The 23,216-nt window shown below is 36.1% G+C and overlaps 2 protein-coding genes across 2 annotated transcripts in view; one reads left to right on the top strand and one right to left on the bottom strand.

The window, feature by feature from the left end:
- The first annotated feature begins 301 nt into the window (after window positions 1-301).
- LOC112528914 (K(+) efflux antiporter 2, chloroplastic-like) lies at window positions 302-16,190 on the top strand. Its single transcript, XM_025139946.1, has 21 exons — window positions 302-415; window positions 1,577-3,278; window positions 3,420-3,591; window positions 3,702-3,792; window positions 4,092-4,228; window positions 4,322-4,381; window positions 4,479-4,598; window positions 5,812-5,880; window positions 6,702-6,767; window positions 7,039-7,128; window positions 7,626-7,730; window positions 7,814-7,942; window positions 9,114-9,323; window positions 10,112-10,261; window positions 11,284-11,337; window positions 11,443-11,501; window positions 12,960-13,026; window positions 13,676-13,852; window positions 14,857-14,913; window positions 15,568-15,642; window positions 15,767-16,190. Exons 2-21 carry the CDS (start codon window positions 1,651-1,653, stop codon window positions 15,887-15,889), a joined length of 3,639 nt encoding a protein of 1,212 aa, XP_024995714.1. The 5' UTR covers window positions 302-415; window positions 1,577-1,650; the 3' UTR covers window positions 15,890-16,190.
- The window catches only part of LOC112528915 (transcription factor MYB41-like), a 10,980-nt gene continuing 374 nt past the window's right edge, over window positions 12,611-23,216 (bottom strand). The window contains exons 2-5 of the mRNA XM_025139947.1: window positions 22,203-22,345; window positions 18,786-18,915; window positions 17,699-18,281; window positions 12,611-12,744 (exon numbers count right to left, since the gene is read on the bottom strand). Of these exons, the coding sequence (XP_024995715.1) occupies window positions 12,691-12,744; window positions 17,699-18,281; window positions 18,786-18,915; window positions 22,203-22,335 (900 nt within the window). The 5' untranslated portion in view covers window positions 22,336-22,345 and the 3' untranslated portion in view covers window positions 12,611-12,690. The remainder of the gene's footprint in view (window positions 12,745-17,698; window positions 18,282-18,785; window positions 18,916-22,202; window positions 22,346-23,216) is intronic.

Raw genomic sequence — 23,216 nt, 5'->3', positions numbered from 1 at the left:
GGATCGGAGTTTGAACGGGGTTTGACCAGAAGATAAACCGTCCGTTGGGGCCGAGGCCGGGGGGCATTTCATAGAAACCGGAACCGGGATTAGAAAACACGCCATATCCCCACCCTGTTGCCATACCTACCCGTTAAGGTTTTCGGTAATCAACTTTTTGTCCAGATATTAATTTCTATAAATATTATTACAAATTGAATGAATTTTGCTTTTGAATCTGGTTTTCTATTTAAACGGCAGGGGGCATCTTTTCGTATATTCTTTATTTTTGTGCACACCCCTCTCACCTGAGAGGCTGACGTCATCATCCCCTTCATCTTTTCCATTTTTAACCTAATTTTTTCCCTCAAAAAATCCGCCATTGATATTTTCGAGCTCAAGCTTCCAATTCTACCACTCATGTCACGATCGATCAGTAAGATCTTACACATCTGCCTACACTTATGCAGCTCTAGTTACACATATACATACATACATATATATATATATATTGATGTTTATTTTGAAATAGAATGTATAATGGAAGCTTGATAATACGTATTGTTGTACTGTTTTTATAGGGAATATGTAATGAATATTGAAGTCAACCTAATGGAAATCAGATTTTGGATTATTGAAAATTTGATATTTCGGACACGCATTTGCATATGGACGTTGTAGGTTTATGTTGGTGCCTGTTTGTCATACATTTATAGAGATGTAGCTACACGAATATGTATACAGGAATTCCTTTGGTGTTCATTTTGAAGTAGAATGTATAATGGTTACTTGATTAGCTGTAAGTAATTGATGGTTGAAATGTTTTTAGGCTACTTATAATGAATATTGAAATCGAACTAAGGGAAGTTAGGATTTTGGATGATTGAAATTTGATATAAAGATCGTCCATGTGTATATAGTCGTTCACACATGCAGGTTACTGTGGGGGTCTGGTATTTTGAGGTTTGTATTTTCGATGAATAGTTTTAAGTTTTAATAGTCGAGTTCTTAGGTCAAATTTGATAGATACTGAGCTATATTATGTACGGTCTACTCATGGTTGAGATTTGCATTATTTAAACACACACACACACACACACACACACACACGTATTCATCCATATGGGAATGTGTGTGTGATTTTGATGGAAGATTTGCTCAACTTAAAGTAGTAGAGGTTTTGGGTACATCTGACTTTTGTTGGAATCCAGTTATACAAATTAGACTTGGGATGATTAAAATTTGGAATTTCAAGCACATATATAATGCAATATATAGCATGTGTTTGTTTCTGTACTTAAAGCAACATAACTTGATCTTGCTTAAAATTCCAGTAATCCGGCTTTTGAGGTACATTTAAGTGATATTGAAGTCTGATTACAAGATTGGATTTTTGATGGTTGAAATTTAATTCTTAAGGCAAGCATACAAAGCCATTTTATTTCCTGCCTATGAGTAGTTCACTTGTTTCCAATTTTGAAGTAGTAGTATGATGCAACTTCTTTAATGTAATTTGAGTCATTTTTTTTGAATTACGTCTTTGGATGATCAAGCTTGAGTCTATTCTTAATTGTGTTAAATCAATTTGCTTCAACAGATGAATGATGACAGCAGAAAGACGGTTGCTTTGACTCTCAATTAGGAGTTAGAAAGTGAAGAAGAAAAGTAGATATGGACATCTCATGTAGTTTCCATATCCGTGGCACTGAAGGTACTAGTTGTAGAGTGTTAAAGCAGCTGCCTGTGCGGTCCAGGTTTAATTATAAATTGTTTGGCAATACACGGCTTGTGTTAGAAGTTGGTCCTAGGAAGAAGTTGAAGAAATTGATAGTGTCAAGTCGTAGTGTTGTTAATTCAAGTAATATATCTGGAGGTGAATTGAACAGTTGTTTGTGGAGTTATAGTAAATCGAAATGCATTGTTTGTATACCTAAGACATCAAGAGGAGTAAAGGCATCTTGTCAGGGAAATGATTCAATTGCATATATAGATGGAAACGGGAGGGATGTTGAGTTTATTGAAAGTAGTAGTGGAGAGAACTCAACAGGGGAAACTAATTTTGGTTCAGAGAAGATGCATGAATCAAGTGGTGAGGGAGAAGAAGAGGAAGTAGAGAATCTAAGTCTAGATGAATTGACAAAAGTGTTGCAGAAGGCACTTAAGGAGTTGGAGATAGCCCAACTCAATAGTACCATGTTTGAAGAGAAGGCTCAAAGGATATCGGAGTCAGCAATAGCATTAAAGGATGAAGCTTCCAATGCTTGGGATAATGTCAATTCAGCTTTGGTTTCTATTGAAGAGATTGCAAATGAAGAGATTGCTGCTAAGGAAGCTGTTCAGAGAGCAACAATGGCTCTATCTTTGTCGGAGGCTAGGTTTAGTGTGGCGCTTGATTCCTTAGAAATTGCAAAAGAAAGAAATGTTTCTTCAGAGCATGAAAGCGAAGTAGAGAAGTTGAATCCATTGAAAGAAGAAGAGGAAGCTGTCTTTGTTGCTCAGGAAGATGCAAGAGAGTGTTGTGTGACTTTGTCAAATTGTGAGGGAGCATTAATTCAGTTGCAGAACAGGAAAGATGCATTGCAAAGAGAAGTGGACATGCTCAAAGATCTTGCGCAGAAAGCAGAAATGGATGCTTTGAGAGCTGAGGAGGATGTGGCAAATATAATGCTTTTAGCAGAGCAAGCTGTTGCTTTTGAACTCGAGGCTACAAAACGTGTTAATGATGCTGAGATCATGTTGCAGAAAGCTGAGAAAATGCATTCCGTCTCCCATGTGGATAATACTGAAAGTTCCATTTCCCAGAATGTGTTGTCATCTCAAGGACTGGCATCAAGTGAGGATCCATATGGTGAGGACAAGGCCATTCAAGGAAATTCAGTTGAGGTAATTGAGAGATACAGCGATATATCGATTGAGGGATCTTTAATCAATGAGGATGTACCAGATAGCCAGTTAAGTACTCCTAGCCAAATGTTTGAGGAGTCGAGATTTTCTGATGAAAGTGACCAAGAGAATGGAAAACCAAATTTACCATCAAAAGAGATTGAATATGATGCAGAAAAGACGAAGAATCAAACAAAAAAGCCAGAAACACATAAGGATTTGACCAAGGACAGCTCACCATCGAATTCTCCTAAAACATTATTGAAGAAATCCTCTCGATTCTTTCCAGCATCATTTTTCTCTTCTGCAGAGGATGATACCGAGTTTACCCCAACTTCAATTTTCCAGTGGCTAATCGATTCCACAAGAACGCAAATACCTAAGCTGGTGCTTGGCGCTTTGCTTGTTGGTGCAGGGTAAATATTTCCTTCTAGCTCAGTTATTCAAAAGAAAATAAATGGAATAGAAGGCATGCTTATTATTAATGCCTTCTTATATTTAAATATTTGGTGCTACATCGTTCTCCTCTTTTCACATGATGCTTATGTACATGTCAGTTTTGCTTTTTATGCTAAACGAGAAGAACGGATCCACAAACTATTTCAACAACCTGACATTATCACCACCAGTATTGATGAAGTATCGTCAAATGCTAAGCCACTGGTCAGACATATAAGGAATTTACCGAAGAGAGTCAAAAAGCTAATTGAGAAGCTTCCTCATCAAGAGGTATGCCGTCCTTCATTTGACTTGTATTATCTGCCGTAGTCTTCAAGTTGGCAAGTGAATGCTATTTAATATTATCTTTGTGTTTACTGATTGCTGTTCAATCTATTCAGATAAATGAAGAAGAAGCCTCCTTGTTGGACATTGTATGGTTGTTACTCGCCAGTGTTATCTTTGTGCCTATATTCCAGAAACTTCCTGGAGGTACTAAAATTTTAGTTTATCCAACTAGCAGTGGAGACGGAACACTGTTCTTGATGTATTTCTGTTAGTACTGTCAGCTTGTGTCTTAGTATATGCTTTGCTGTTCAAAATGTTTGTCAAAATATCAATCGACTTTCTGCTATATACTTGTAGATCATGTCATGAAAATATTGTTTATCAGTCATTTGTATTTGAATCTTGTTAATTCATATTTTCCAAGTTTAGAACATTCTATGCATGTAGAGATACAGGTGGTCGTCACCTAATGGTTTGCTTTCCATCCAATTGTGCATATTTAGGTAGTCCTGTTCTTGGGTATCTGACTGCTGGCATCTTGATTGGACCATATGGTCTTTCAATTATACGCAATGTACATGCTACAAAAGCAATAGCTGAATTTGGAGTTGTTTTCTTGCTTTTTAATATTGGTCTTGAGGTTAGTATACGTTAAGTCTGATTTAAGTTTATCTATAGTTCTTGCATCTGTATCCGAAGAAAGTTGAAGCTTGAAAGTGTACACTCTGTGCAGCTTTCTGTTGAAAGGTTGAGTTCCATGAAGAAATATGTTTTTGGATTAGGGTCCGCTCAGGTAATTGCGAAGATTTGTTTTCATAATCACCAACAAGCCTGCATCATTCTTTGTTTTTACTGTATCACTCCCAATATCTAAGCCCTTGTTGATGCAGGTCTTGGTGACAGCTGCTGTGGTTGGTTTGGTTGCCCATATTGTCTGTGGACAGCTAGGGCCAGCTGCAATCGTCATTGGTAATGGCCTGGCTTTATCTTCCACTGCTGTTGTCCTCCAGGTAATCATCAGTAGCATAAATGAAATGACTGCAATTATTTTTCCTTTTGTTTGCAACTTTGGTAGTTCTTTTTATCGTCATTGACATTTTTAGTAGCGTTGTTGTAATTTGGAAATGAGCATGCGTTGTTCCCCTGGTCTATCTGGAAGATCATCTAAATAAATGAAAACCTAGCCTCGTTTAGTTGTAATATTGAAACATGTCTTAGTCTGGATCCTATATATTTGCCCTGTATAAAAGGTTTTAAAAGGTGGAATCGGGCCTCGAGGCGAGGTGTAAGCCCTGAGGCGGTCCGAGGCGTAAGCCACGCGGAAATATATATACCCCAAAATATGTATATATACTACACAAATATATATATAAACATTTATATACAATATATAATACTAAAGTACTAAGGGCGCTGGTTCAGTGGTTCTTGATAGAGGAAAGAGTGAAACCGTGAGATAGGCTGAGAGGGTGTGGAAAAATTGGTGGCTTGGAGGAAGAGGAAGATTGACCCACACTTTTTAATTAAGAGGAGAAAAAGCACAAGTTTTTTGGGTTTTAGAATACTGAAATTACACATTGGGGCCATTAGGCTTTGCCTTTTAGTTTTGTAAAACAAGAAGACATTTATCCTACAAAGAGAAGTATTAATACTGCCATAGAGCTTATAGAAAAGCCAAAAAACCATTAGCAAAGCAGATCATCTAAGGCGTACTCCTCGACAACGCCTCATGCCTCACGCCTCACTGAACCAACGCGTAAGCCTCGTCCAGGATCAGGCGCCGCCTCAGGTGCGGTTTCCTCAAGGCGTATGCCTCAAATGATTTTTAAGACCATGCGCGTATACATGTAGGAGAGTAGGAGAGTAAGAGAGTCATTGTGAGACAGTGGATCTATCTTTATATTAGAGATATACAATCATTACATTGGGCCTTACAGAAACGGTGAAGCACTACTATGTTTCTGTAGTTTAAGCAGTCAACTTTATAGTGAAGTTTCGAATTTCTGAGTGGGTTTATATACCTAACTTAACTCGGAGAAATGTTATCCAAGGTAGGTTCTTAACAACCTAGGATGACTAGAATACCCTAAGTACTAAACTATCACCACACCCTTGTTCACGGAAACTTGTTTTTATGTCTCTTAAGAGATCTAGCCAATGCTGCTATCACTTCCTTTTTAACGTTGCTTATTAATTAATTCAATATGAATCTTCCACTTGCAGGTCTTGCAGGAACGAGGTGAGAGCACATCACGTCATGGACGAGCTACATTTTCTGTTCTACTTTTTCAGGTATTCTATGTTTTCTTGCTCCTTCCTTAACTGTGCTCCCTCTCTATATCTCTACTTCTCACACCTTCTTCGCCCTACTTTCTCTCATCTACCGGGTAAATGGTTGGTTGGGGAGCTAAGTTCATGCTGGTTTCATGACTTTGATGAAATTGTGGTTCTTATATACTCGCGGATACACAGTAGCTGCTACAAGTGGTCTTGCACAAGCATTTAGAAAAGTGTTTTGAGATTAAAATTGATTATCCAAAGCACATCTCAAAAAGCGAAAGGTTAATGATAATTATGGTGGTGGAATAATGCACATCAAAGCAAGTGATATGAGTAACTGCTTATGGGTGTAACCGAGTATAAATTGTGCATATAGTAAAGGACATCCTGGAAGAGTTATTTGCATCTATTATGAGACCAGGGAGTAATTTTTTTTTCTTTTTGAAATACTGGCTATTCAATGCGTCATTCATTCATGCCTTTTGATTTTGAGTTATGATAAGTAGGACAGGTTGCAGATCTTCTGGTTGAGCAAGTATTGTGTTATATAATTCCCGCTCATCTGTTATCTACTTGTTTATCCAAAAACACCACCTGGGCATTGTAACCTGGCACTTGCATGTGCATTACTCGGTTAGGGTCCACTGTAATAGGGATCATTGTTTCTCCACTATGGACTCCATATGGAATGGTTTTCTACAATTCTGATCTTATCATTTCTTTATGTCCCTTCTATTTCCTATAACAGCGGAAGAAATCATGCTATTTTGTAGTTTTAACCTGTACGCCGATACCTTTTCAACCCGACTGCTATTTTGTCCCCTTTTTGCCAGGATCTAGCTGTAGTGGTTTTGCTGATTCTCATACCTCTTATTTCACCGAATTCGTCAAAAGGAGGGGTAAGTATTTTTAATAACACATACCATTCATCTAATGGATATTTCCTGCTCTAAATCTACCCATGTTGTTTATTCTTTGATGCTAATACTGCTATACGTGCTCTTTGAATGTATATCTGTTAACCCTGAGCTATTTGTTCTTAACTTAGAAGTAAATTGCTAACCTGGTCTCACAGCTGTAACTTCTTGTATCAATTTCTCATTTGTAACCTGATCAGGGATCACATAGCTCTAACTCCTTTTTTGACAAACAATCTTTTTATGTTCTCAGATCGGCTTCCAAGCAATTGCTGAAGCTCTTGGATTGGCTGCTGTCAAGGCACTTGTTGCTATTAGCGCCATTATTGCTGGAGGACGCTTGGTAAGTTTCTATGCATTTGTGAAATTTATTATCGAATCAAGTGGTTGAATAATTTAAGCTTCCGACACTGCATTTGTAACTTGAGTCTTGACTCTTGACTTGTATCTTTCTGTAATAATTTCCTTGGGTACATAAGCTTTAAGGCATGGGTGACCTAAATAAGCTGGCAGTTTAGAATGTATTGCGATTTTTTTTATATAAGGAGCTATATATTAATCTTGTCATCTCAACGTTTTCTTCAATGGCTGTCGATACTCTGATAGAAGTGTAAGAAAAGGATCTTACCCTCTTAGTTGCTTCCCCATGACATGGACCAAAAAGATTTTTCTATGGTCCCTGGAAGACCCCATGTTAAATCATATGAAAACATGCTTAACGTTAACCTGTTAAGCATTCAGCTCACTATGACGCATTTGGCACCTTGACAAAGTATATTGGTAGAAATTTCAATACATTTTGTGGGGAGTTGTTAGCTTATATCCCACTTGCTCTTGCAGTTGCTTCGCCCGATATACAAGCAAATTGCAGAGATGCAAAATGCCGAGATATTCTCTGCAAATACTCTCCTAGTTATCCTGGGAACTAGTCTCCTTACTGCCAGGGTGAGTAGACTTGTGATATTGATGATTATATTTGAAAATTACTTTAGCACTAATAGTTCTTTTTCTCATGATAAATGGAACAGGCTGGCCTTTCCATGGCTCTAGGTGCATTTTTGGCTGGTTTGCTACTAGCAGAAACTGAATTCTCTTTGCAGGTTGAATCAGATATTGCTCCATATCGTGGGCTTCTTTTAGGCCTCTTCTTCATGACGGTATGTGTTGCAAACTTGACTGTCTTAATGTATGGAGAGGGAACCAAGTGCATGAGATCTTGATATTGGGATGGTGTTTCAAGGCTGAAAGCCTTTACAGGAAGTGGCTGATTAGATTTGGTATGAATCTAATAGAAGGAGATGGTTTTAGAAATTAAATTCTAATAATATAAATTCTGGACATTGTAGCTTTAGGCATATCCAAATACATGACCTCAAATAGGAGTTCTTGGAGATGCATGACTAAGTTGGTAGATTTTGTGTAAGGACTTGTGGTTAATGTCGTCCGGGGAGGGGGTTGGAGTGGTAGAGGGTGGGATGGGGGAAGGTTAGAGAGCCGACAACTAGGTATCATTGTCCTAGGATAGATAGGCGGATTCTTTGGGAGTAGTGAGGAGTAGCTTTTGTGCAAGTTTACCCAGGATGGGGTCTTTTGGTTCACTTACTTGTTCTAACGTTTTACCATACTCTGTAGTTTTAGGTTGTTTAGTTGTTTCATACTTCTCCTTATGCTTTTAATATCCTTACTTGTTTTAATCTTTTCTCATGTCGTTTATTGTGCGTACTTGCCCTATTTTTCCAAGCCTTTCTTCCTTCCAAGTTTGTCTCAAACCCTTCATTAACTCTTCAAAAGTTCATTTCTTAAACCTCCTCAAAATTCTATATTATACCTTTTCCTCAAGATGGAGTCTTCACGGTAACAACGTCTCTACTCCTTGGAAATTGGAATAGAGGAAAGGTCTGCGCACGTCTTACCCTTCCCAAACCCTATCTGGTGTGGTATTTATTGGGTTCGTTTGGTTTAGTTATAAGTTTATTATATTTTTCACTCGCTTATCTAGCAATTGCACACGTTGATACTGATTGATTATGAAAGAAGGGAGCTCAGTGAAACTCTTCTTTATAAGAAGAAACCCATGAGAAATTGTATCGGAAACATCTTGTGGGTTATGAAAGTCCTTAATGTAATTTCTCTGTCACTATGATGTGGAGTCTTTGGCTCTTATTCATGCTTGGTATTTCAACAACAAGAAGATTATGCTAGCTTCCTGATGCCAGAAACTGGGGGAAAATTGACTGTCAAATGCCTGGTTTAGGGTTAGACATTTTATAGATACCAAACCTATTTACTATGCCTTTGCAATCATTGACAACATTAATTCTTTTTCAGGTTGGAATGTCGATTGATCCAAAACTTCTTGTTTCAAACTTTCCTGTTATTATGGGTTCGTTAGCACTTCTGATTGCTGGCAAGACCACACTGGTGGTTGTTGTTGGTAGGCTTTTTGGTGTCTCATTGATATCTGCAATCAGAGCTGGTCTTCTGCTTGCACCTGGTGGAGAATTTGCATTTGTGGCATTTGGTGAAGCTGTCAATCAGGTGAGCTTTAGTGAACTAAGTTGTCTGAGTGTTTACTGCTTTATTGTCAATACCTTGGTATTAATGTTGTGACTTCACATATATGTATGGAAGCACCAAAGCATCTTCCTTTTCCTTATATTGTTTTCAGTTTCTGGGTGTAGCTATACCTGATAGATTAAGGTAGTGCAAGTTGTTAGGAGGAAGCCTTTTGGAGCTAACTGGTTATAGCATAAAGCATGTTGAATTGGATTTTTCTTCTTCCTCCTTTTCTTCATAAATTTAATTTTGTTGATGGCAAATCAAAGAAGTTAGATCAGTCTTATGGGTATAGTTTCTACAGTCTGCAAAGGAACTGGAAGAGTTTGACGCTCGATTGTAGTTGGAAACTTGTGGAAATGGATGGTCGCAGAGGCTAAATCTGTGGATTGATGGGATGTGGTATAATATTATATAATGGTAGGCAAGTCCAACAGTTGGGGGGGGGGGGGGGGGTCCAGCACCGGCCTACCCCCCTCCTAACTCCACCCTCCCTCCAACCCAATCATCCACCCTTCTCAAGGAAGGTCATATGGTCCAATCTTGGATTTATCCGGAACAAATGTCTCCTCACATCCTTTTCCCACTTCTGGGTATAGTTCTCTTGCAAACAGATGCCCTGGTGCTGGTTTTTTTCTTAAAGTTCACTTTCATGTTGGTATAGATACATCCATCTCTCGAGATTGTAGATAAGCGTCATTTGTACTTAAGTTTATGGAACTGGAAGTATTTGTGTTATGTATATCACTTCCACTTTATGTTCTTTTCAGGGAATCATGACTTCTCAGTTGTCTTCTTTGCTGTTTCTCGTGGTGGGGATTTCAATGGCCATCACACCATGGTTAGCTGCTGGAGGCCAGTTGATAGCATCACGCTTTGAGCAGCAAGACGTTCGTAGCTTATTACCTGTAGAGAGTGAGGTAATATTCCCGAGTATATTCTACTGCTAGTCTGCCATTTGACGTTATAGGAGTCAAGAGCATAATCTTTTGTATGTGCAGTGTTTCTCTTATGCAAATGTTATGGGGTGTGCCTAACTTGTGTTCTCTCACAAATGGATAGTGCCACGCTAGATATGGTAGGTCCCATGGGTCGACCCATAGCGGCCTGTGTGAGCGTGATAGTGCTAGCACAAGCATTGTCGTTTTTTTTATGGGATCATACAAATTAGTTTTCCCAAATATACATGTCTCCAAAGACGAAGGATCGTGAGAATAGGAGTTAAGTAAGAAGTGTAAGAAGGGATTTGGACCCTTGATCATTTTTTATTTCACCCCCGTCCCATGAATTGCGCTTCTCATGGGGATTGATCTGGTGCATCGTGGTGCACCGCATTATTGTTGATCTTCAATTAGGGTTGATCCAAGGGTGGAGATCCCTTCTCACCCTTCTCACCATAACTTCCATTCTCACCGGAACCCAACCCTGGCTCCAAATAGCTTGTTGAAATAAGAGATGTATTCACATGGTTAGCTGCTTTTACTGGGATGAACCATATGCTCTCTTTCATGCAAAGACACACACATTATGGTAAATTCTGTATTTTAATCAAGTAGATAGAAAGTTGATTTTCGATCATTGTTCAGTCGTTCTCAGCATGTAATCTGCTTTCAAGTGAATTTATGAAAAAAATAAGTTAAGAGTGCATAAATTCCTGTTCTCTAATCAAATAGGAAATAGATGTTAAATTACTCTGGAGCCATTCTACATGCCGTATCACCACTTGGCCCATGGGACTTCAAAACCGTTACTAAATATGATGTTTTCACTTTTCCTCTATGTACGTGATCTCTGTTCAGGCTTGATTCTTTGTTTCTCGATAAGATCTTGTTTCTCCACATATGTAGATTTATCTTCCTATGATGTGATTTTGGCACCACCTACATGGATCAAATCATTTCCTCGTGGCTTATTTCTTGTGCTCTTTTGATCCTGTTTTCAGACCGATGATTTGCAGGATCATATCATCATATGTGGTTTCGGACGAGTAGGACAGGTATAGCATAATCTTCAATCATGTTTGTTACTAATAGTCCATAAGATGCATATGAACATAATGTGGTGGTTTGTAATATTATTTCCAACTTTCTGGTTCTTTCAGATCATTGCTCAGCTTCTTTCTGAAAGACTAATTCCATTCGTTGCTCTCGATGTGAGGAGGTATGGAGTTTTTTTTTTTACTTTTCTGCATTAACTGTCTCTTCTCCATCCAACTATCACATGCATCTGCACATCTCTTCAGAAAACAAAACCAAAGCAAACCAAACCAAACAAACTTCGGTGCTGTTTGGTTGGTTTTCCATTAAGTCCTGTATGGATAAAGTTGTCTGTGTGGATTAATTTGTCTGTTTAGATTGGAAATGTTTTTGTTTGGGAGGGTTTTTCATAGATGGAAAGAGCTTGTTTTTTAATTGGGAGGGGCAGGTTTCGGAAAAACTTGGCTTTCTGCTTAAAGCTCCCCCTTAGAAGCTTATTGAACAAGCCACTTTCTATATCATTAAGCCACTACCAAACAGTCATATATAGTTGAGCATATAAGCGGGGAGTCTCATTAAGCTCATTAAGCTGCTAACAAACATGCCCTTAGTGAATCTCACATGAAGACACACATCTCTGCATATTTATTTATAAATCATTGTCTAAATACATCTTCTTGCATCGTCTATAATTTCTTATTCGATGTATTTTCATCCGCCCCAAAGTGAAAGCTAGGTTAAGTTGAAAATGATTAAAATACTGGTAAATGTAATCGAGACTGCATTAACGCAAAATAAGTGTCTACTTTCCCATTCAAATATGGAGCCTGATTTTGTAATAATAAAAACGGTTACAAAGATAGGTTGGGACACTTGGAATGATGGTTTTTCTGTCTTGTCCATTTTCTGTTTGAATTTCTTATAAATGGTGATAACTTTCTTCTATGTATGCAGTACTCCCCCACCCCCAAAATAAATGTCCACAACAAAAAAGGCACATAGTTTTACGACTGTGTAATTATTATACTTTTTAGTTAATTAATAGACAATTTTACCCTTAATACTACAGATTTTCTCCAGCTCATAATTAAGGGTAGAATGGGAAAGTAGACACTTATTTTGCGGCATACTAAAATATAAATGTGGACACTTATTTTGGACAGAGGGAGTACTTAAAATTTTACCCTTTATCATAAAAATGATACTCTGAAAAAAGATTGTTTTTTTCTTATTAACAAAATTTCAGCAACCATAGATTATGTTACTGTTATTCTTCTGTAACTTCGCTTTTTAAGTTAAAGTTTGGAAATTAAAAGAAAAGAAGAGAGAAAGCAGGTGATAAATTGTCCTACCTTGTGGTTTGCCTGACTAAGTTATGGTTTGTTCACCCACAACCTCAAAAAAGAAGAGGAAAACCAATTATTAGAAAAGAGAACTTTCATTTTCGTTTTTATTATCAGGTTTATGTTTATTTTTCAACATGTTATGAACTTTGGACCATGTCCAGCAATCAAATTACATGCTGCCAAAAAAATATAACTAAAAAAATCAATTTATATCTGTGAATATGTGCTTTTTAGTTTACACCATTTCCGAAAGTATATAACTAGCTGATTGACATCTAAGGTTTTTGTGATATCAGTGATCGAGTAGCAGTTGGACGTGCGCTTGATCTTCCTGTGTATTTTGGAGATGCTGGCAGTCGAGAGGTGAAGCTGCTAATTTCTTTAACTCCCTCCGTCCCAAAATAAGCGTCCACATTTCTATTTTTACTTTGTCCCAAAATAACTATCCACTTTCAAAAGTGTATACTTTTCTATTCTACCCTTAATTATGAGACGGAGAATTTCATTACTCCCTCTATATAAAGGGTAAATTGTCATTTAGTTGATTCAAAAGTGTAATAATTACATATTTCTAAAACTGTGTCTTTCATTTTGGACATTTATTTTGGGACGGAGGGTGTATATGTGAACACCAGTGAAAAAGACACATGGTTTCAGAAACCTATAATTACTACAATCAACTAAATGACAATTTTACCCTTGATAATAGAGGGAGTAAAGTAATGAATTTCTCCATCTCATAGTCAAGAGTAGAATTGGGAAGTATACACTTACTTTTGTGCACTTGAACTTCCATGTCCTCAGTCTGACGTTCTTTCTTTTTTAAGTATATAATATTTATATACAGCAAATAGAACAACTAAACTCACAGACCCTCCTCACCTTTTGTGAGGTTTGAACCCTTGACCTCCTAGGAGGCCAAGGACTACCAGGTCCTCAGTCTGTCCTTCTTTTGTGCACTTGAACTACCAGGTCCTCAGTCTGACGTTCTTTTGTGCACTTGAACTACCAGGTCTTGCATAAGATCGGAGCTGAAAGAGCTTGTGCTGCAGCAATAACTTTAGATACTCCTGGTGCAAATTATAGAACCGTCTGGGCTCTCAGCAAGTACTTCCCTAATGTGAAAACTTTTGTGCGTGCTCATGATGTTGATCATGGACTCAATTTGGAGAAGGCGGGGGCAACAGCGGTATTTTTCCGTTACCAGCCTATCTTTATTCCCGTTCTTTAATTCTAGCCTCTATGAACCTTATATATTAGCAATAAACCAAATCAAACCAAAAGAGCCCAGTATATCCCACCTAGAGGTGGGGTGGGGGTAAGATGTACGCAAACCTGAACTTCGAAGACCCCCGGCTAGTGAAAAGTATGTGAAAGGGAGAAATACAGACATGCTAAACCTTGAAAGACTAGATATGAGCAATTAGTTAACGATTGCAATACAAATAGATAGAGAGAGAAAGACATATATGCTAAATTTGAAAAACTAAATATGAGCTTGGAAATGGTAATACAAGCACACCCCACCTTGAACCCTTAGGGAGCGTTTGGGATTTCAAAATCCTATGTTTGTGGGATTTCAAATCCCGGAAATCCTTTAAAGCAAACATGGGATTGAAATGGAATTCAATTCCAAATCTCTCCAAATCCAATCCAATCCTTCAAACCAAACATGAGCTTACAACATCTCCGATTCTCTAAAATGGAGATTTTGGGGATTTTGGGCAAGTTTTTTGCTCTAGCATATTCTCCAAAATAAAGAAAGTGAGTGAAATTCTCCAAATTTGGAGAACCACCCAAAAATGATTACCATGAGAGAGATATTTTTATTATACTCCCACCAATAAGACACTTTGAAATTAAATTTTGAGTGAGAAATAATATTTTATTAAATGTATGAAATATTTTAATAATACAATGTTGTAATCTCCAGAATAGAGAATCCGGTGGAGTTGAATGTAATTTTCTTTTAAAGATTTTAAATTCTGATTCTCCATTTTGGAGAAATTTTAGAGAATATGTTGGAGACACAAGGAGTTTGGGATCTACCAGTAACCCAGATACCGTTGGGCCATTGACCCTTTGGTCAAACTTCAATTTTGTTATACATAATTGGAGTTCCAAGTTAATGTTGGTTAATCTTATATAAATCTCGACTACCATTTTTGATGTTAGAGTAAAAAAACTGTGCAGGTTGTGCCTGAGACACTGGAACCGAGTTTGCAGTTAGCATCCGCTGTTCTTGCACAAGTAAGTAATATGTGTTATATTCAATTGATTACAGCTGAAATAAACTGAAAAACTGGCTGTTTCTGTTATCAAAGTCATCGACACCCCCTTCGCTTGGTCCCATATGAAATTATTTTTTCTCGTATCATCTAAAGGGACCCACAACCTTAAAACGAAATCGAGTAAACTTCCTTAAACTTTACGAGTTTGGTATCATAAAAAAGGGAAACCTTCATGTTAAATAATAACCATAACGTATTGTTTAACGTTCTTTCTTTATCTTAAATATTTGCATATTTGTCTACTGTTTACAAGATAACTGCTATAAATATGAACCAAAAACTAGAAGTTTAGTGAAAACGTTTAACCGCTAGTCAAATATTTAGCCGGTCTGAATATGCGCCAAAACTAATATTCACTCAAAAGTAGTGTCTCGAGGGGTTACTTAGACATGTCCTCGACCCCAAAGGGTAGAGCGGCTGTTTCAATAAAGACCTTCCGGCTTGAGCGGAAGGGCAGTGCTAGAGGGTGTTCTAATGTAAGATACGGAAAAGGGCCCCGAAATTTTTGGGGTCCAATTATACATGTTTTAGCTTTTACCGAAATTATATATGTTTAACTTTTAGCTCAGTTATAATGTTTTATGCTTTTAAATCTTCCGTTTCGTTTTGATAGGCTAAATTACCGATGTCGGAAATCGCTGCGACAATCAACGAGTTCAGATCCCGTCACCTTTCAGAACTAACCGAGGTACATCCAATCTTTACACTTTAACGTCACATATTGATAATTTTCCTACACTATCATCTTTTCTCAATTCTTCAACCGGCAAACGATCACACTTTTTTCTTCAATTAAACGTTGCATCGTGCAGCTGTGTGAAATTAGCGGAAGCTCTCTCGGGTACGGGTTTTCACGTATCATGGTCAAACCAAAACCTCAACTGTCAGATTCTACTGATGACAATCAAATCAGCGAAGGAACACTTGCAGCATAAAAAATGCCCAAAAATTAAAGGAAAAAACCCGAAAAATTTCTAGATGTGTACAGTAATTTATTCCCGCTCGAATACAAATTGTACAGGTAAAAGATTTCGGTTGCATTCATTCTCCATTGATGGATGTGACTTTTCTGTTTTGACCTTTCGAGCATATACCTTTTCGTCCGAGTTAAGCAACCCAGATAGATTTTCACAATTCACTCTACTTTCGGTTTATTTTGGCGTATCGGTTTTGTGACGTTGATTTCGACTCGAATCGATTTTGTGGTGGGAAAAATAAAAATCTTGTTAAAGAAACATTTGGAATTGGTGTTCATGTTCATAATCTTACATGTCAATTGATTGAGATACTGCAAGTTATGCAAACGTTTATTTGGTAAGTGTTTACTAGGTCACTTACCTTACCGAATGAATATGTCAAGGTCTAAGAATCTTACCTGGTAAGTGTGATGACGAAGATTGAGAGTCTTGCCTGGTAGATGAGTGTGACGACTCTGCGTTAGCGTTTATCAGATAATTTGTTGTTTAAAAAATTAAGATTGTATTAGTAAAAACTTCAATAAAGTTTGAATCTTTATTATTAAAGTTTAAAACTTTATTGATATATACGAAAACTTATTAAACTGAATCTTTATTTATTCAAGATGGTAGATTACATAATCCAGAATATTGGAAACCCAAACGGATTGACATCACAAAGATTGAAGCTATCCGTAAAAGAAAAGGGTAGAAGCAGACTTGTTCACTTAGTGAACGAAAAGTAAATTGCAAGACAATGATTAAAAATCAACTGTTTGTATCATTGTGAAGCAAGTGAATCTGCATGGTATGAACTTGTTCTTAAGGTTTTGTACGACCACCCTTTTAAGTTGCGAGTCTTCTAATCGCAAAGCCCTAAGATTTGATGCAGTAACGTATTTCGTTTGTCAACAACTTTGATAACGAAACTAAAAGCAAATCCGATGAAGAAAACACATAGGATGAAGGCACCGTGAAGCAGAAAAACGAGAAAGATGGGAAGCAGATTTTGATGACGTGTTTTGGGAGAGGTTTAACCCAGTATTTTCATCCCTATGATTTGTTAAAAATTACGACTTTCATTATTGTGTTTTTGAAATTGCGGTTTTCCTTTATGTAGTTTGCAATTCATTGTTACTTTCGTCTGTAAAAGGTTAGTTTCATAGGAGGACATTAAAGGAATGATTGGTTGGTTTTTCATCAAGTCCTGTATGGATAATGTTGATTATATGCATTAATCTGTCTATATACATGGAAATGATTAAGTTGGAAGAGTTTTTTCATAGATGGAAAGAACATGTTTTTTAATTTGAAGATAAATATTTGGAAGAAAAAAAAACTTAGCTTTTTGTATAACGCTCTCATAAACTTGTTAAATAAGCCACTTTCTATATCATTAAACAACTACCAAACAATCATGTACAATCGACAAAACAAGTCGTGAGTAACGAACGAAAGTGACTGAATAAGTTGTTTCTTAAATAGCTTGTTTTGTAACTATGTTTTAGTTCACAAACAACAAACTTGAATGCAAAGAAAGCTACAGAGATGTCGGAATGACCGCAAAATATCATACAACGGGCCACGATCCGATGAACCTTATCGTCTGCTTTCTTTCGTAAGTTAACGAGTTTTGAGCGATTGTTGTTTTTAACAAGTTCGTGATTATATATGGGATTACAACACAACGAAGACTTCAGAGTCAACCATCGAGTCTTCATTAACAGCAAGCAACACCAGAAGAGATCATATGTGATCTCTTCTGCCGCACCTTCAGTTGAAATGAGCTTCTAAGAAGCTCATATCATTAAGCCCGGCAAAATCAAAGAACAATTGTAGTGAAGTATCAGATGAATCTTCCATTTCACACGGGCTCGACGCACGCGTAAATCCCTGGCAGAAAGTTACACCATCTAGCCGTGGTTCTGGTTCACGGTACGGTTTAGGTTCTGTCTCTATGGTTGTGTTAGACTCGGAGGTTTGGGAAGCTGGGCTGAAACAACCCATCTTCCCCTTGTTGAGGTTTTGGAAAGATTCACCGACTTCTGAATGCCAAATACGTAGGAAATAGTCGGTGCTGGTGGTACTCTTGTTAGGTGACGAAAGTAGAACCGACACCGAAGCCGAAGACTCCATCGAGAGCCGTGCCTCGGCTTCCATCCTGGCGCTCTCCCATTGCGCCATGTGGCGGGTGGAAGGCGAGGCTGAGGGTCGTTTTAGTGGGCCCACTGAAGGCGAGGATACAGAGGTCGGCTCGTGGGTTTGCGGGTCGATGCCTATGGATAAGAGACGTTTCCGTAAATGTGTGTTCCACAGATTCTTGATCTCGTTATCTGTTCTTCCGGGCATCTGGGCAGCAATGGCAGCCCATCTGGAAAAATACAAAACTCAAAGTTAAAAACGACAAAAAAAACGACTATATGTGCTTCATTAGTTGTACCATAACTATGTTGATTTCCATAACGGTACAAGTTATAACAGCAGCATGAGAATTTGCGCTAGGTCACAAAAAAAATATCCAAGCTTAGGTTCAACTCGTAGTTTGCAACGCTTGGAAAGTCGTAGGCTCGATCTTGGCTCGTGTTTTTTGATAATTGAGCTATCTCGTGTTTTCTAGAGTCATATAAACCTAACCAAACGTACACAGTATATCTCACTTGGAGGTAAGGTCTAATAAGGGTAAGATGTATGCAGATCTGACCTCCACCTTAAAGATAGAGCGACCATTTTGCTAAAAACTCCGGGCTTATGAAAAGATAAATTTTTTAAATGCCAGTAACGAGTAAGCAATAATATACAAATATAGATAATAAGACCTTTTTTCAATATTTTTTTATCGATATTAACTAGTGGGACCCACAAAATGAAAACCAACCTGTTGCCAAGAATTGCATGTAACTGGATGACAAGCTTTTCTTCTTCAGGACTGAAGGGGCCACGTTTGATGTCTGGCCGGAGATAATTTGTCCACCGGAGCCGGCAACTCTTCCCACACCGGAGGAGACCTGCCACCACCAATACAAACACCATCATTAATTAAGTAATATCCCAGTTCTACCATCCAAATTTTAAAGAAAATAAAACCGAAAATTCTCTCGAAATCAACCAAAAAAAACTTAAAAAATCTCTAGGCAAACAAAAGAGAACTTTAAATATCTCCTGAAACAATGGAATTCAGCTAAAGACACGACTATGTACACATTTGATCCACCTTAAAGATACATTCATTCAACATAAATTTTAGGTCTACCGTTAGATATTACTGGTTTTTATTTGTAAAAATAAACATATAAGTAGATTTAACTTATGTTGAGATTAAGTGAAAATATTTTGGAACAAAAATTAGTTGAAAATAATAAATAATGACAACTAGATACGAACCTATGAGGGAGCATATGGTGGCCCGAAATCCTAAATGCTTTCGAGATACACCTCATATGTTTTCTACTTGGTATACAACATTAATAATGTTTTTCTAAACAACCAAATATATACATAATTTTTAAAACATACACATCTCAAACAGTTTTAAAAACATACACAGTCAAGGTCGTATCTGATGGTGTTTCAATTCAGACAAGAAACAGGGCCTCTAAAATTCTTGAGGCCTAGTTATACATGTTTTAGGTTTTTACTTATTTAGTTGGTTTGGTGATTCCCGATTCCAGCTTTCTCAAAACTGTCAGAGAAATGATTCTCTTTAAGTGAAATCTATATGTTACTTTGTCGTTTTAAGACATATTTGTTGTTTTTATTTTTTGAACTTTTGATATAATAGATTATATAAACGATATATATATACTTATTACTTGTTCTGTTGTTCAGTCAATTGATAGTTTTGGTATATGTGTACCATGGTCTTTAAAGTGATTTGAACGGTTTAATCACAGTTGGTTTCAAAATAATATACTTATACGAACAAACAACCATGTTAGTAGTTTAATATCCATTTTGTATTTCTTCTAAACCAAAGGAACTTTATAAAGACTTTATTAAATAAGGTCTGAAAAAGATAAAATACATATAGATAAGTGTTGATAAAATAATGACTTTTTAGGAAGTGATTTAAGTTGTATTATTTGGGTGAGGGAGAGGGAGAGAATGGACAATACAACAAAAGAGTACTTTTACTTCATTACATTGTTGCATGTGATGCCAATAAGTTGCATTTATATCAAACTCTTTTAAAGAAACACCATACAATAAAAGATATGCATGGACCCCACGAATTTACTTGTCTCTTTTCTTGATGACACAAAGGAATATGAAATCAATGATTACTAAATTCAATAAATAATTTTAATTAAAAAAAGTAGTAACTCTTGCTTGATTTCCTCTTGCAAATATCTATTCTAATTTCTAGATCATAATGTTGATGCAATTAAGCTATTTAAAACTACAAATAGTACCTTGTATTATAATGTTAGGGATTATTATCACAAACAACTATATTAGAAAAAATATTACTATTTTAGTTGCACCATTATATTTTTTTACAAAATAATCAAGAAACCGCAAATGAACATTTCAAGACACTTATTCTTAAAATTGCTGACATTTTTCTACGCATTCAAATGAAAAGTAGGTCTATCGCAAAAACAAATTGAGACGCCACAACTTGCGGCACTGCAAGGACATGCGTCAACGCACAAAAAACAAGCTAAAGCCTGGGCTTGTGACGCAAAAAAATGTCTTGCAACCACATGGGTGGTGCTGATTGGTTTGAGTTTGGCTCCAAAGGTCAAAAGTACCAGGAGGTCCCAAGTTCAAATCCAAGAAGGAATAAAAATCCTCTTGTGGACACGGAGGTTCAAATGCAGTGACTCCGGACTATCTACAAAGCAGATGGTCGTCCTGAAATTAGTCGGCTCGCATAGCGGACTGGATATCCAAGTCAATAAAAAAAAGTCTTGCAACATTGACTAATGTGACGCATAGAAAACTAGCTAAAAAGTATATAGTCATTTATGATAAAAAAAATGCTATAAAGTTGTATTAACTGTACCATGTTATAGAAAGACACTTTTCATACCATAAAACAAGGGGTGGACTAAAATATTTAAATGAACACTTTGCATGTACAATTGTCTTGAAAGATGAAATGTTTTCTTTTTAACAAGTTTTATCAAACATCACTAATAATTACTACTTAATTAAAAATAAAAGCATCTTTAAGATTCTCTAATATAGAAAAAAATAAAGATTTTGTTTTATTACTACAACAATTAATCTATATTGTAATTCAAAATACAGAAAATAAAAGAACACTTTAAATTTAAACATTTATTTAAACTTAACCAGATGAGAAATAAATTATCTTTTTATATAAAATAATCATTAAAATTGTTTAATATCAACATTATATTTTATATTTGAACGGGTATAATAATTAATTTGTAACAAAATAACATTAACTAAAAGAACAAAAAAGTGCTAATCCTTGTTTATGAGAAGAAAGGGTCAAAAGAAAAATAAGATTTTAATTAAATTCATAACTTTTTATAGATATAAAGTTATTTTTCTAAATATTCATAAATCTAATGAATTCTTAATTGTTTGATTCAAACTGTATTGCAACTCAAAGATACCTACAATTCTTCAAAATTAAAAAAAAAAAAAAAAACAAAATTTTTGAGCAAATTTTAGAAAAAACAATAATACATGTCTAACAAATTCTTTAAAATTAAAAAAATAAACTTTTTGAGCAAATTTATAAAAAAAACAATAATGCACGTCTAACAGATTCTTCAAAATTAAAAAAATAAAAATTTTGAGCAAATTTTTTGCTCCAACAAATCTTTAAAATGAAAAAAAATAAGAGAAAGAGAGTGTAAAATTCTCTAAATTTTTAGAAAACCCCCAAAACAATTACCAATTCATGATAAAAAAAACAATTTTTATTATATTCCCACTTCTACTTATAAAAAAACTTTAAAATTAATTTTCATAACATATGTTACTAAATCTATAGAAGATTTTAATAATATAATTAATATTATATTTTTTTTTCAAAATGGAGTTACATGTAATTTCTTTTTGAATATTTTATATTTCAATTCTCTGTTTTGAATAATCTATTGGAGATACTTTTACACCTTTTGAAAACCAAATTGAGGCAAAATATCTGCCTAATCCACCAAAACTAGTGCCCTAGATTTTATACCTACTCCAAAAACAAGAAATGGGCGATGGAGCTTAAAGTTTTAAATTAATAGAAAATTAGATTTGTGAGCTTTTTATAAATCTAAAGCTGTGGGTTATCAATAACTTTATTAAAACAGAAGAGTCGTACCAGCAAGCTTAGGAAGCGAACGCCAGCTGCCATGGCCATTCTTCTTGATGTATTCAACAAGAAGCTCATCTTCTTCCTGTGTCCATGGCCCTCTTTTCAATCCAGTCTTCTCACAACAGGGTGCTCTCCCCATTTCTAAAATCCTACAAATAAATCAATCTATATCTATTATATGTATATATATATATTTATATATGTGTGTGTATAGAGAGACAGGAAGAAATTAAAACCACGTAGTATGTATGATTCAAGCAATAATTATAGAGAGAGAGAGAGAGAGATTTGAAAATATAGAAAAACTGTGTGTGCGAAAAGACATGTCAATGGAAGAATCAAAAATTTCATGTACGTCCACCGGCGAATAACATGCCGACAGTATTTGCATTTATTGCTACTCCTATATACTTGTATTATATATACATTCTTCACATTTTTTTTTTCATCTCACCATTGCTAAGAGATTAGCAACTTATTTAAGTGAAATGTTGATGTTGAAATTATGTAATTTGTTTTTTTTTGTTAACATGATATCCAATCCGTTATGGGAGCCGACTAATCCTAGGGCGACACCTGTTTTGCAGATAGCCCGGAGTCATTGCATTTGAACCTCCGTGGCCACAAGGGGATTTTTATTCCTCCTTGGATTTGAACCTGAGACCTCCTGGTACTTTTGACCTTTGGAGCGAAGTTCAAACCAATCAGGTACCACCTTGTGGTTTAAATTATGTAATTTGTTACTAACATAATCTATTAAAGTGTTAATTGTAACACCAAAAGTCCATAATTAACACTTTAACAATTTGTCAAATGTTCATCAAGTGTTGTTTTTCTAGACTAAATTTGGGATTTCATAGTAGAATGAATCGTCTCTTCATTGCAAACAAATAATTGCATCAAAATGATCAATCTGATTGCAAAAACCAAAATATGATGATTAGATAATCTGTTGCTTAAAAACAATGCAATCATAATCATAGATCGATGATGAATTTGTCAAAACTAGAACCGAAAATC

This window comes from Cynara cardunculus, assembly GCF_001531365.2.
Source record: "Cynara cardunculus var. scolymus isolate 2C chromosome LG 16, CcrdV1, whole genome shotgun sequence".
NCBI lineage: Eukaryota > Viridiplantae > Streptophyta > Magnoliopsida > Asterales > Asteraceae > Cynara > Cynara cardunculus.
The sequence above is the reverse complement of the archived record's forward strand: the minus strand, read 5'-3'. Positions and strand labels throughout refer to the sequence as shown.

What these genes read in the sequence shown, in the direction of transcription:
- LOC112528914 (XM_025139946.1), top strand. Translation starts at nt 1,651, where the DNA reads ATGGACATCTCATGTAGTTTCCATATCCGTGGCACTGAAGGTACTAGT. An exon ending in TTGGTGAAGCTGTCAATCAG is followed by an intron (nt 9,324 to 10,111) that starts GTGAGCTTTAGT and finishes TGTTCTTTTCAG; the next exon opens with GGAATCATGACTTCTCAGTT. An exon ending in ACCTTTCAGAACTAACCGAG is followed by an intron (nt 15,643 to 15,766) that starts GTACATCCAATC and finishes TGCATCGTGCAG; the next exon opens with CTGTGTGAAATTAGCGGAAG.